General features: G+C 50.9%; 1 protein-coding gene across 5 annotated transcripts in view; it reads left to right on the top strand.

Moving 5' to 3' along the window:
• Positions 1 to 8,963: 8,963 nt before the first annotated feature.
• LOC309843910 (5-hydroxytryptamine receptor 5B) overlaps positions 8,964 to 12,589 on the top strand; it is a 15,506-nt gene continuing 11,880 nt past the window's right edge. For 2 of the 5 annotated variants that reach the window (XM_082689871.1, XM_082689870.1), the window contains exons 1-2: positions 10,509 to 11,542; positions 11,931 to 12,130. In XM_082689871.1, coding sequence (XP_082545997.1) covers positions 10,760 to 11,542; positions 11,931 to 12,130 — 983 coding nt within the window. In that variant the 5' untranslated portion in view covers positions 10,509 to 10,759. Of the gene's footprint in view, positions 9,177 to 9,917; positions 10,080 to 10,490; positions 11,543 to 11,930; positions 12,131 to 12,589 lie in introns of those variants that run through there. The other 3 variants (XM_082689873.1, XM_082689872.1, XM_082689869.1) reach the window with 3 other exon arrangements.

Raw genomic sequence — 12,589 nt, 5'->3', positions numbered from 1 at the left:
GCAGGGAGCCTGTTTCCCCCTCTCTGCCTACTTGTGATCTCTATCTGTCAAATAAATAAATAAATCTTAAAAAAAAAAACGGTATTACATTTTGACGTAAGACATAAATGAAAAGATGTGGTTAACAATTGTTTTCTAAAGGCAGAGGACACTGTGGCTGATGCTACTGTACAAAGGCTAAGTTCCTAGATCTATTTCCCACTCTGGATGGACCGGGCTTGACAAACCTCGATAAGACAAGCAGCGGGTGTGAGGGGGAGAGGCAGCTGTTGCAAAGTTTTGCAGGCACCTTTTTGGTGTTTCTGGGGGTGGAGGCCTGAGTTTCCCCTTTGTTGGCAGGCAACTTTTTTGAGTATTTTGGTTATGTCAAGGCAAAGGGGCCATCCTTTCTGGAACAAGAGGTTCCGGAAGCACAAGGAGAGTGTTTTCCTTCTATGTGGAATTCTTCTCTGCTGATCATGTCCCCTTAGGGGAAAGAAATTCCTCCAGGTATGGACTGACACTGTAATGTCCTTAAAATATTTTCGTTTGTTCCTAAGGGTGTGTGTGTGTGTGTGTGTGTGTGTGTGTGTATGCAGGGGCATGCTTGTTTGAGAACTTAATCATCTGTGACAGGAGCAAAAATGGCACCCGGACTATAGCTGGGGGCATGCAGCACCTGTCTTCACTTCCTGCTTTCTTCTCAATGCTTCACATCAGGCATTGTTGCAGACTGAATCACTCTGAGTTCAGGGAACGTACCTCTTCCGGGGACTCTTCTGGGGTTTCAGCTGGTATTTGCCTCGGTGAGAGAGGGACTCATGCCAAGCTTGGGGAGGAACATTTATTCTGGATAAGAGGAGCCATTCTGGGGGGCTGGAGACCTCAGAAATGGGCTATGGGGTGTAAGACTGAGGGATTGAAGCCGGAGCTCCAGAGGCGGGGAGAAATGCTCCAGGGCCCTCACATGGAGGGAGGTGGCTAACCCTTGCAAATGATGATTCCCAACAGCTAAACCCAGCACCCAGTGGTTTCCTTGGTGTGATTCCTGAATCTAGGTTATCACGTGGGAAACCATGCCCATGTTGAGGACCTTTCTCTGGGAAACCACAGGAAGGGTACCCAGATGGACTCAGAATACCTGTGGTCAAGCAGAACATTCTAGATGGAAGATGCCAGCTAGAGAGAGCCATCCCTTTGGCCTAAGTCAGTGGTTCTCAACTACAGGGGACATCAGGCAATGTCTGGAGATGTTTTTGATTGTCACAGTTGGGGAATTGCTACTGGCATCCAGTGGGTAGAGAACAATGATGCTGCTAAACATCCTGGAATAACAGCCACCCTCCTCCCCTGTCCCCTGCCCTCACCACCCGATATGCAGTAAAGAATTATCTAGCCCAAAATGTCAGTAGTGCTTAGGTTGGGCAACTCTGACTTAGACGCGGGTAGTAAATGCACTTAGATGTTGATATCCAAACATAACAAAAGCCGGATCTCCAAAAATGAATGATGTTGATTTTAAATGAAAAGGCTCTCTGGCAAAAGGCAACAAGACAAGATGTATTTGTTGTGGGTCAGGTTGTGTCAGGTTTTGTTCTGGGGTCCCAGCAGCCAACAGAACAAATTTCTTGTCCTCATGGAATTTGTGTTCTAGCAGGGAAAATAGATCCTTAAGAATCGTGTACATTTTGGATCATAATTATAATGATAATTCTTGTGAATTAACTCATTGAATCCAACAATCCTCTGGGATGTGCACTACTCGAATCCCCACTTATTAAGACACTGAGGCATAGAAGTAAGTAGCTTGTCCACGATCCCACAGTTGACAAACCCAGCCTGACTTCTTTTTTCTTTTTTTTTTTTTTTAAGATTTTATTTATTTATTTGACAGAGAGAGAGATCACAAGCAGGCAGAGAGACAGATAGAGGGGGCGGGGAAACAGGCTCCTCGCTGAGCAGAGAGCCCGATGTGGGACTCCATCCCAGGACCCTGGGATCATGACCTGAGCTGAAGGCAGAGGCTTGACCCACTGAGCCACCCAGGTACACCCAGCCTGACTTCTTGATAGCATTTAACATTGCTTATTGTCAGACAGACTTTAGAGCTTAACGAGTGACATGATTTTGGTCCGAAACTTACTTTGTCTTGCTGCTTCCTTTCATGTGTGAACTGGAGGTAATAAAAGTATCACCTAGGATTGTTGTTGGCATTGAATGTGTTAATGTATAGAAAGCGCTTGGTGTTCAGTGAGGGTTAATGAGTTATACAGAGCACATGGTAAGTGCATAGAGAACCTACTTTGGACCAGCAGTTCTCAAAGTGTGGTCCCTCGGTCAGCAGCATCAATATCAGCTTCATCTGATTATAAATGCAAACTTGACCCCCAGCTCACACCTAACCCCGAGGTGAGGGGTTTGGTGTCCCAGCAATCCATGTTTCAAAAAGCTCTCCAGATGCACACTGAAGTTTGAGAACTAAAGAATTAGACCAAGTTTGAGCTCTAATGTGGGAATTTTTCTAGACCCTGCCCTGCCTTCTTCCCTGGCTACAAACTGGTTTGCTTTTCTTCTTTCAGTCATTTGGAAATTCTGTTACTTCTTTTTGTCCCCCCACTGTTTCTTCATTTCTACCTAGCTTTGTGCTTAGCAGATCTCTTCTCCTCACCTTTTGTTTTTTTTTATTAAGATTTTATTTATTTGCTAGAGACAGAGAGAAGAAAGAGAGAAGAAAGACACATGCATGCACAAGCAGGGGGAGCTGCAGGCAGAGGGAGAAGCAGGCTCCCCGCTAAGCAGGGAGCCCTGAGCCCAAGGCAGGTGCTTTTTTTTTTTTTTTTTAAAGATTTTATTTATTTATTTGACAGACAGAGATTACAGGCAGGCAGAGAGGCAGGCAGAGAGAGAGGAGGAAGCAGGCTCCCTGCTGAGCAGAGAGCCCGATGCGGGGCTCGATCCCAGGACGCTGAGATCATGACCTGAGCCGAAGGCAGTGGCTTAACCCACTTAGCCACCCAGGCGTCCCAAGGCAGGTGCTTTTTAACTGGCTGAGCCACTCAGGCATCCCTTCTCTTCACCTTCTATGATAAGATATGTTCCCTGATATACTTAAATGCCCTCAACTGTTCTCCATCCCCAGTGAACTGGCCCCTCCTTCCATCCACCCTCCCTTCCTCCCTCCCTTCCTGCCTCTCTCTTTTCTTCCTTCCCTCCCTCCCTCTCTCCCTCCAGGCAGCTTTGGGAGCCACTCCAGGTCCTGAGTAACACCCAGAGGAAGAGCAGGGAGAAGCCCCACCATATCCTCAGGGAGCCGGTCATCTGGTAGAGAGACAGAAACGTGTCTCTGTCCCTGGACTTGATGAAGTTCTTGAACCCAGGTGAGGTTCGGTGGGGTGAGGTTCGGAGCCGACGGCTAAAGAAAGAATTCTTAAGACGTCTCTGGTGCAAAAAGGTGGTTTATTAGAGCACGGGGACAGGACCCGTGGGCAGGCAGAGATGCGGCTGCCCAGGGCCTGTGAGGAGTGTCTGGTTGCTTCCGGGGCCAGCGGGAGCAAGGGCACTGGCGGAGGCTGGGGGTGCAGCAGATGTAAGGATCAGAACAGCTTCTCAAGGGACGTAATGCTTGTCTGAGACTTAATGAACAAATAGGAAAAAAAGCCTGATGCGATGATATTAAAAAATCATCTGGAAGAACACAAGGGCAATAATATCAAAGAATGAATGCTTTTTAATAACAGCACAACAATCCAGGAACAAAATCATGGGAGAGGCATGAAAGTAGTAAAGAGAGAGAGAAGCATCTGCTGACTAAAGAAGATAGAAATGTTCTCCCTGCGTTTTCATTAAAAACAAAAACGGACAAGCCCAAACTGAAAAAAACTCTCATTTAGTCCACGTGGGCACTTCCTGACCATTTCCTGCTGGTGTGTCTGGGATTCTTCTTGTTGCTCTCCTTGTGCCTCTAAGCCTTGGCTCACCATTTCCTCCTGCCCAGCATTCCCTCCTCCTCTTCCCCCACCACTGTCAGTAAAAATCCTCCCGGCTCTTAATGTCCAGGTCAGATTCCGCCTCCTTCAAGAGACCCGTCTCTGCCCTTCCTCTTCAGAGGTGATTTCTTTCCTCCAGCGATTCCAGAAACCTTTGCGTGTACTTCTAATTAGCTGTTGGCACATGTTTCTTGCATTCCAGTGACCAGATTCTCTTCTCTGGTGGCGGGAAGGAATCCAGGATAAGGACATCATCCTATCTGCCTCTGTACCAATGCCATGTCTTGCTCTCAAGAATCGGGGCTGGACTCCCTTGGGCAGGATGACACACAGCATGGGCATGAGATGACCCAGAACCCGTCGCCTTCAGGGTCCCACGCGACTCCGGAGGAATCAGAGAGCAACATTTTTAAATCTGTTCATAAATTTTAATAGCAGAAGTAGAGGGCAGGAAAGCAACTTATGATTAGAGTAAATTAAAGACACTGATGGAGAAAGGATCGATGTGTCTTACTATATAAAAGAAACCCTTATTCAACAAAATGTAATAGAATAAATGCAAAGAGAGGAATGACAGAGGAAACAGCATGTGACAGCAACACTGATGAAAATTCCTCCCTAATTCCATTGCAGTTGATCGATATTCGTAAGTTCAGTACCCAGATTCCCGTGTTAAGTAGTTAAAATGGGATGAACAGCTCTACATAGATAGATAATAAATCACCATGTGGAAAAATGCAGGATTTTCAGACATTGAAGAAATGTAAATTGAAACAAAACATATCATAATACACCAATTAAACATTTTTCTTCTAAGGATAAAAAATTGATTTGGACAGGGTTGTCAATCTCTTGTTTCTCCAAAGCCTGGGCCAAGAGAACAATAAATCCATTAAATCTCTCTAAGGCACAATTCGGAAATATGTAAAAAGAACAATCATTCTGTTCTTTTGTTTCAGCTCAGTTATTAAATTTGGGAGAAAAATGCATCAAAGAGAAGTCCCAAAAGGGCAAAAGAATTCTTCTCATTGTAATTTAAAACTCAGCAAACAAAGGTACCGAGTGGGCAGGGCTCTGATGGTACTTGGTCCTTGCAAGCAACAAGTGACTTGCTGACTGTTTGCAGATGCTCTCAGAAGACATGAGACCACAGATCAGAGATGAAGGACGGTTATCGCTCTATGCAAGAGCTGTAGCCTGACCTCCAGGGACATCTGTGCTGGGTCCCCAATATCCCAAGTCCCATGGAGGTTATGGGAGGGCCTGTGATGGACACCCGCACCTCACCGGGGTGGGGGATGGACTACTGTGTTACAGGAGCAGAGCGCTGTGCTTGGGGGCTCCTTTGCCTTCTATAGGGAGCAGAGGGAAACTTGCCCTGTGCCCTGGGGGAGAGGTTGCCTCATCCCTTAAGGCCACCTGCTGCAAACACAACTCTGCCAAGTGGCCTGTGTGTGACCAGTCAGGGCCGTGGATCCTTGGTGTGCCCTACAGGAACGTGCCTGGCTACTTGGGACACACAGACCACCTCTTCCAACAATTCTTCTTTCATTCCTTCAACACATTTGTTCAAATGTCTTCAATCCCCTTCTGTGTAAGAAACAGCAGTGAGGAAGTTCTCTCCTTAGGAGGAGCTTAGATGTTAGTGGGGAAGGTAGGTAACAAAGAGGAATGAAATTAAACAGCATGATGTCACGTGGCAAAGTGTTGTGAAGACAAATGAAGCAGAACAGTGGGAGACAGAACAGCTTATAATTAATTCAGCCTTCTGATAAATTAGATTTGTTCATTATAAAAAAAACCTTTTGTTATTAATAATGCAAGATCTGAAGACATTTGGTTTATTTTGTACATCTTTATTCAAAAGGTAAAATTAGGATATTTAGAATCTTCTTTTTTAAATAATAAGCCTCTTTCCTGTTGGAACCAATATTTTGATTCATAGATGCTTTGTTGCTCATTTATTTTTCCTTTTGTTTATTTCCTCCATCAGAAAGTATGTTCCTGAGCCCCTGGGTCACTCAGTTGGTTAAGTGACTGCCTTTGGCTCAGGTCATGATCCTGGGAATCCTGGGGTCGAGTCCCACATCAGGGCTCCCAGATCAGTAGGGGTGAGGTGTCTGGGGGTGGGAGATTCTGCTTCTCCTTCTGACCCTCCCCCTTCTCATGCTCTCTCTCAAAACAAACAAACAAACAAACAAACAAACAAAAACCAAAAACTAGAAAGTGTGCTCCTGTATATTGTTTAAGCCTTACGTTCCTCCAACATATTTCACAGTTACCTTGTCACTTTGGTTTTAAGCAGAGAGAATACCTATAGAGAGAGGAATAGATTGTCAACTGATGGTCGGGGCTGGAGACGGTGACACTGGAGCAAGAAAACCAGAATGGAGTCAGCCAATGAGCCTCTCCTGAGGGAAGAGCATCCCAGAGAGAAGGAACAACACACCCACCAAAGCCCAGAGAATGGAATGTGCTTGTCCCTTTCCAGAAATCTGAGGCTGGGGTGGCTGGAGTGCAGAGAGGGAAACTGAGACGCGGGTGGAGAACCCCAAGCCGACCTGTCATTGAGACAGTAGAGTCCATCCTTCCTTCCTTCCTTTCTCTCTCTCTTTTTCTTTTCTTTTCTTTTCTGTTTCTTTCTTAGAGAGTCCTCATGAGAGTGCACTAGGGGGCGGGGTAGGGGGGTGGGGGGGAGGGAGAAAGAGACTCTTAAGCAGGCTCCATGCCCAGGATAGAATTCAAATGAGCTCAGTGAGCTTAACTGGAGCCTGAGGCTCAGTATCAGGACCCGGAGATCAGGACCTGAGCTGAAATCAAGAGTTGGACCCATAACTGACCGAGCCACCCAGGCGCCCCAGAGACAACATAATTTTCTAACATGACAAATGAAATGCCAATTGAATATTACCCCCACCTTAAAAGACCACCAGAGACTTGAGTCAAAGCCAATCAGCAAGGGTCGTTTATTGCAGGTTCGAACCTGGACCTCTGCGGCGCTCGTTGCCGATAACACCGAGAGGTCCAGAGCTGGGTCGGTGCAGGATTTTTATAGACAGATACAAACAAGTTTCAGGTAGGGCTGTGCTAATTGGTTGACAATTTGAACAGGTATACCTGGCCTCCTGCTCCTTCACAAACAGACTTTTTATATAAAGTAATTTCTAGAAAACAGTTAAAGGAAAACAATCGGACTGGACCCCAGTCCAGTGCAGAGAGGGCAGCTTGGCTCCACAGACACATGGGCTGGGGGGTGGGGGAAGAGTCAGAAGGGCTGAGTCCCAGCTGTGAGGCACAAGGCAGGGCCACAGACCTCTCTGTTCTCCATCTGCGAATGGGAATGAGGCCTAAAAGGGTGTGGGTAAGATCAAGGGAAATAAAATATGTGCAAGAATTTTCTTGCTACTGAAAGACCCCTCCCCCAGAAAGCCCCCTCCCCTAGAAGATAGATAGGATAACTAACCGCTTGTTTGCTTTTCTGTGAACCGCTGGCTTTTAGGCGTAGATTAGGTTATTAATTGCGTGATGAATTGCTCTTTTGCCCTTCTGTAACTGCTTGGCTTATAGAAATAATAGAAGACGCCATGATGGCGCTCCTCCCTTCCCCCTTCTTGTTCCCCTACCTACCTCTCCTTTCGCGCGCGCGGGCCCTCCTACCCAATCAGCTTGCGCCCCTCTTCCCGCTGCTCTTTTCGCGCTCGGGTCCCTAAAGCCAATCCGCAAACGCCAAGTACGCCTTTTTCAAAAGTTCAAACTGTCCACCAATCAGTTGCGCCCCACCCAAAACTTGTTTGTACCTTCCTATAAAAGACCCCGCTTCACTCCAGTCGGTGTGCTCGGTTAGCTGGAGCTGCCGACCACCCGCCGGTACCTGCGTGACAATAAACCTCTTGCTGTTTGCATCCAGTGGCAGTGTTGGATTCTTGGGTAAGGGGATCCGTGGGTCTTTCACTACCAATGTTGGAGTCATTGCAATTGAACAAACAGGATCTACATCAAAGATCGCAAGAGAACTAAATGGAAGGTTTAAACTCAAAGTTAAATAGTTGTAAGTGGTCACCCGGGTAAGGAACACTTCCTCAACCCTCTGCCACGGGCTTCCTCTAACTACACGGTTCTGTGATCATCTCTTGGCAGATGTAATTAGCCTCATCTCTGAAATGAGGAAACAGAGTCTAAGTTGCCCAAAGTCTCTCAAGTACTAAATGGCACATTATAAAATACGCAACTATGAAGAGACTATATAGAGCAACACAGAACGTGTTAAGCGAAATCTACAAAAAGAAAAAAAGACTGATTTTAGGCTTAAAAAAAATGCATGTGGCTGGGAGCAAAGACACGAGAACAATAGCGAGCTAGGCACCTGACTGGGGCAACAGGAGTTCTGTCACATTTTTTATGTTCTTCGTTCTTGTTACAATGTTGCCCAATAAAATGGGGAGAACATTATTGTGAAACTATTTCAAAGGCTGGTCCCCATTTTCTGTTCAAGGACTGTTCTCATCATGTGAGTTTTCTTTTTTCTTTTCTTTTCTTTTTTTTTTTTTTTAAAGATTTTATTTATTTATTTGACAGAGAGAGATCACAAGTAGATGGAGAGGCAGGCAGAGAGAGAGAGAGAGGGAAGCAGGCTCCCTGCTGAGCAGAGAGCCCGATGCGGGACTCGATCCCAGGACCCTGAGATCATGACCTGAGCCGAAGGCAGCGGCTTAACCCACTGAGCCACCCAGGCGCCCCTCAACTTGTGAGTTTTCTGAAAAAACATCCAACATCCCACTTTTTCCAAGACCAAATGCAAAACCCTGCTCCTTGGCCTTTACACCGGCACGTCTGTCTCCTTGACCCCACCCAGCCTTTCATGCTCCTACCAAGTGCAACCCTCCATCTGGCCCACTTCCTCCCTGCATTTCAGGAAACAGGAAGCGTTCTTCGACCACAACATCCCCATCTTTGTGATCCCTGAACAGCCCATTTCTGGGGTGGACACTTAGGCCTGTTAAGTGTTTTTTACTTCCTTGCAGGTTGCTTCCTCTACCCCACGAGTCTGCTATCAAGTGTGCATGTGTACGCAAGGGCCAGCGCACAGAGTATGCAGAAAGCAGAAAGTGCCTATTTAGCAAGAGGATAAAGAAGGGAGAGCAAAGGAGAAGGACATTCGTGGGGTCTCCTTCCTGCTGGGTCCAGATCCCCAAACACTGCCCCAGGGGCCAGGTATGGGACTGCTCCAGGGAAGAAAACCCTTCCATCTGCTCCAGCCTCAGGGGCCTTTCTAGAATGCGTCTCTCTGGGAGCGGACTCTCAGGGTACATACAGTGCCCCCTCTCTGGCTGTTCCTGGGCTGCCGTAAGAAGCCAGTGGAGGACTTCTGGTCTGCTGCAGTGAAAATAAAAGGGACACTTTGGGCTCTGTGTTGGTGTTTCTAACCTATGCCCAGGAACAGAAGTAATGCAGCCTCGGGTTGAATTCATTTTGACTGAACTATTTTTTAAAAGTGTGAGACTGAGGAGTGCCTGGGTGGCTCAGTCATTAGGTGTCTGCCTTCCCCTTGGGTCCTGGGACTCTGGCCCTGCCTTGGGCTACCTGCCCAGCAGGAAGCCTGCTTTTCCCTCTGGCACTCCCCCTGCTTGTGTTCTGTCTCCTTTCTCACTGTCTCTCTTCCCTTAATAACATCTTAAAAATCTTAAATAAAATCTTAAAAAAAAAAAGTCTGAGGCTGAAAGTGGGGGAGAGCAGTAGAAGGTTAGGAGGATTTTGTCTCTTCCAATCTGTTTCTGCCTTTGCCTGAGGGTCAACAAAAAATAATTCCCAGCCTTAACCTTGATCTGAAGACCTGGACGATATGTAACATAGAGACGTTAGCAAATACAAGGGGGCGGGGTGGGAAGGACAGATGGGGATGTGGTGGGGCAGGGTTAGGGATGGCGGGGATGGGTCCTAAAGGCTACCTCTCAGGGACCTCTGCCACACGCGCTCTTCCTGCCCAGAGCCAGAGAGAACTTCTCAAGGCACCGTGAAGCCCTTGCCAGCTAGAAGTGCGCGGGTGAAGCGGCAGGATGGAGGCGGCCTTAGGGTCTCTCCCTTTGTGTACCTCACTACCCGAACCTCCTCTTCCAGGTATGCGTGGGATCTTGATTCCATGAGACCAGAACTCCTCCGTCTGGGAGAGGGGTTGGGGGGCGCCTCTGTTTCTCGATGTTCAACCGTGCCACCAGGCGGATCCCAAGGGTCCGCGAAGGTGGCGGCTACCAAAAGGCTGAGAGATCCTGAACCTTCTCCGGAGACAGCCACAGTTAGGGTTCTCTCCGCAGGGCGGAGGTGGGGAGCCCCGCGCGGCGGCGGCGGCGGCGGCATGATGGCCCGCCTGGTGTTCAGCACCCGCCCTCCCCGGTGCAGCCCGGCCCCTGCGGCCGCCCGCTGTGGGTGGGAGCACCTCTCCAAGCCCGCCCCTGCGCGCGGACACTCGGCGGCTCTCCCAGATTCCCAGCCCTGTGACAGCCGGTTGCCCCGGGGACGGCGCGGAGAGGTGGGAGGGCCCGGCGCACCGAGCCCAGCTGGACTCCCCAGGGGGTCCCACTCTCTTTTTTCCCTCTACTGGAAAGGAAGTCCACTAGGGCTCCGAGCCAAAAGGGGGCTGTGAACCAAGGAGGGACAAGGTAGGGCGACTTGGACACCTGCCCCCCGTCCTTCCGGGGCACGTAGCGACCCCTTCCACGCCCGCACCTGCCGGGTCCACGCGAGCCCCGGGAGGAGCGCTTGTGTCCCTGTCGGGAAGCCGGGATCCCCCGCCGCGCGCCATGGAAGCCGCTAACCTCTCGGTGGCCGCCACCAGCGTCGCCCTTCCCCAGGGCCCCGAAGCCTGCAGCATGGGCCCGAGCCCCAGCGGGGTCGTTGGGTCGACAACCGCGGGCGATTCCGCCCTGCCGGGGGGCCGCGAGCCGCCTTTCTCCGTCTTCACGGTGCTGGTGGTGACGCTGCTGGTACTGCTGATCGCGGCCACTTTCCTGTGGAACCTGCTGGTTCTGGTCACCATTCTGCGTGTCCGCGCCTTCCATCGAGTGCCGCACAATTTGGTGGCCTCGACGGCCGTGTCAGACGTGCTCGTGGCGGCGCTGGTGATGCCCCTGAGCCTGGTGAGCGAGCTGTCGGCCGGGCGACGCTGGCGGTTGGGCCGGAGCCTGTGCCACGTGTGGATCTCCTTCGACGTGCTGTGTTGCACGGCCAGCATCTGGAACGTGGCGGCCATCGCCCTGGACCGCTACTGGACCATCACGCGCCACCTGCAGTACACGCTGCGCACCCGCCGCCGCGCCTCGGCGCTCATGATCGCGCTCACCTGGGCGCTCTCGGCGCTCATCGCCCTAGCGCCGCTGCTCTTCGGCTGGGGTGAGGCGTACGATGCGCGGCGCCAGCGCTGCCAGGTGAGCCAGGAGCCCTCCTACGCCGTCTTCTCCACCTGCGGCGCCTTCTACCTGCCGCTCGGCGTGGTGCTGTTCGTCTACTGGAAGATCTACAAGGCGGCCAAGTTTCGTTTCGGCCGCCGCCGCCGGGCAGTGCTGCCGCTGCCCGCCCCCGTGCAGGTGAGGAGCCGGCTGCCGAACAGGGGGTCGAGGGGGAGGTCAGGGCTTGGCCCCCGCGAGAACTGGCGGCGGAAGCTGGCACCCTCGGGGCGCGCACCGGGAGCGCACGGGGAGTTTGTCATCTTCTCTCCCGGAGCGCGCACTGAGGGGCGCCTCACCTGCGCACCTGCGCTCTCCCCGAGCGCTCACGGAGGGGCGCGCACGCGGCGGGGGGCGGGGGTTGCGGACCTGGCGCGTCGGGGAAGGGGTTTCACCAAGCGCGTACGGGGCCTGGCGGGGGCAGCGGGGGCCGCGGGTGCACGCGGCCCAAGGGGGCTTGCAGGGGCAGCGTTCCCAGTAGTGTTGAGGGCACGACCCATGAGCCGCGCGCCCTTGATGCTTTCCCCAGGGGTGGCAGTGTCCCTATGACTCCTGCAGCCGGCCACTTCCTGGTCCCGAAGAGACAGAGCGGGACTGCGGCGCGCTGGGAGTGTGTCCAGCAGAGTTCCACATTTCTGGGGTTTCCTTCTCCTCTGTGCCCTGGTCCACCCTCTGCAAGCTAGAAACGGATCTCGAACTCTTGTCGGCCAGCTCCCTGCCAGAGAGCAAGTGAGTGTAAAATCTAGCCCAAGTATCACTTTCCTCTTGCTACCCCAACCTCAGTGCTTTCCTCTAGCGACTTTGGAAGGAGAGAGAACCGTCGATTCAGATCCCAGCCTGGGACATGGGGTCTAGTTGCTTCATCTCTGCGGGCCTCTTCTCCACATCTTTAAACAAGTTCATTCCTGCTTCAGAGGGTTCTTCAGAGACGGAGTGTGGGAGGAATCAGCACACTGCCTGGCACCCCGGGGCGCGGGTGAAGGGGCAGAGCTGGCTGGAGTAGGCGTCAGGTCTGCACTGGTCCAGATCATAATCCTGGAAATGAATGAGACAGAGGAACACGCATTTGGCAGAACCTTCTCTGATTGCCTTTAGAACTGGAACTTTCTGCCTTTTGGCCAGACCCTAATAAATGCCAGCTCCCTCCTCACCCTAGAAGACCCAAACTTTCCCTTTTCCGGGGGTGGT

Source organism: Mustela nivalis (assembly GCF_964662115.1).
Source record: "Mustela nivalis genome assembly, chromosome: 11".
NCBI classification, from domain to species: Eukaryota; Metazoa; Chordata; class Mammalia; order Carnivora; family Mustelidae; genus Mustela; species Mustela nivalis.
Note: the sequence above shows the minus strand (reverse complement) of the source record. Positions and strands in the feature narration are given on the sequence as shown.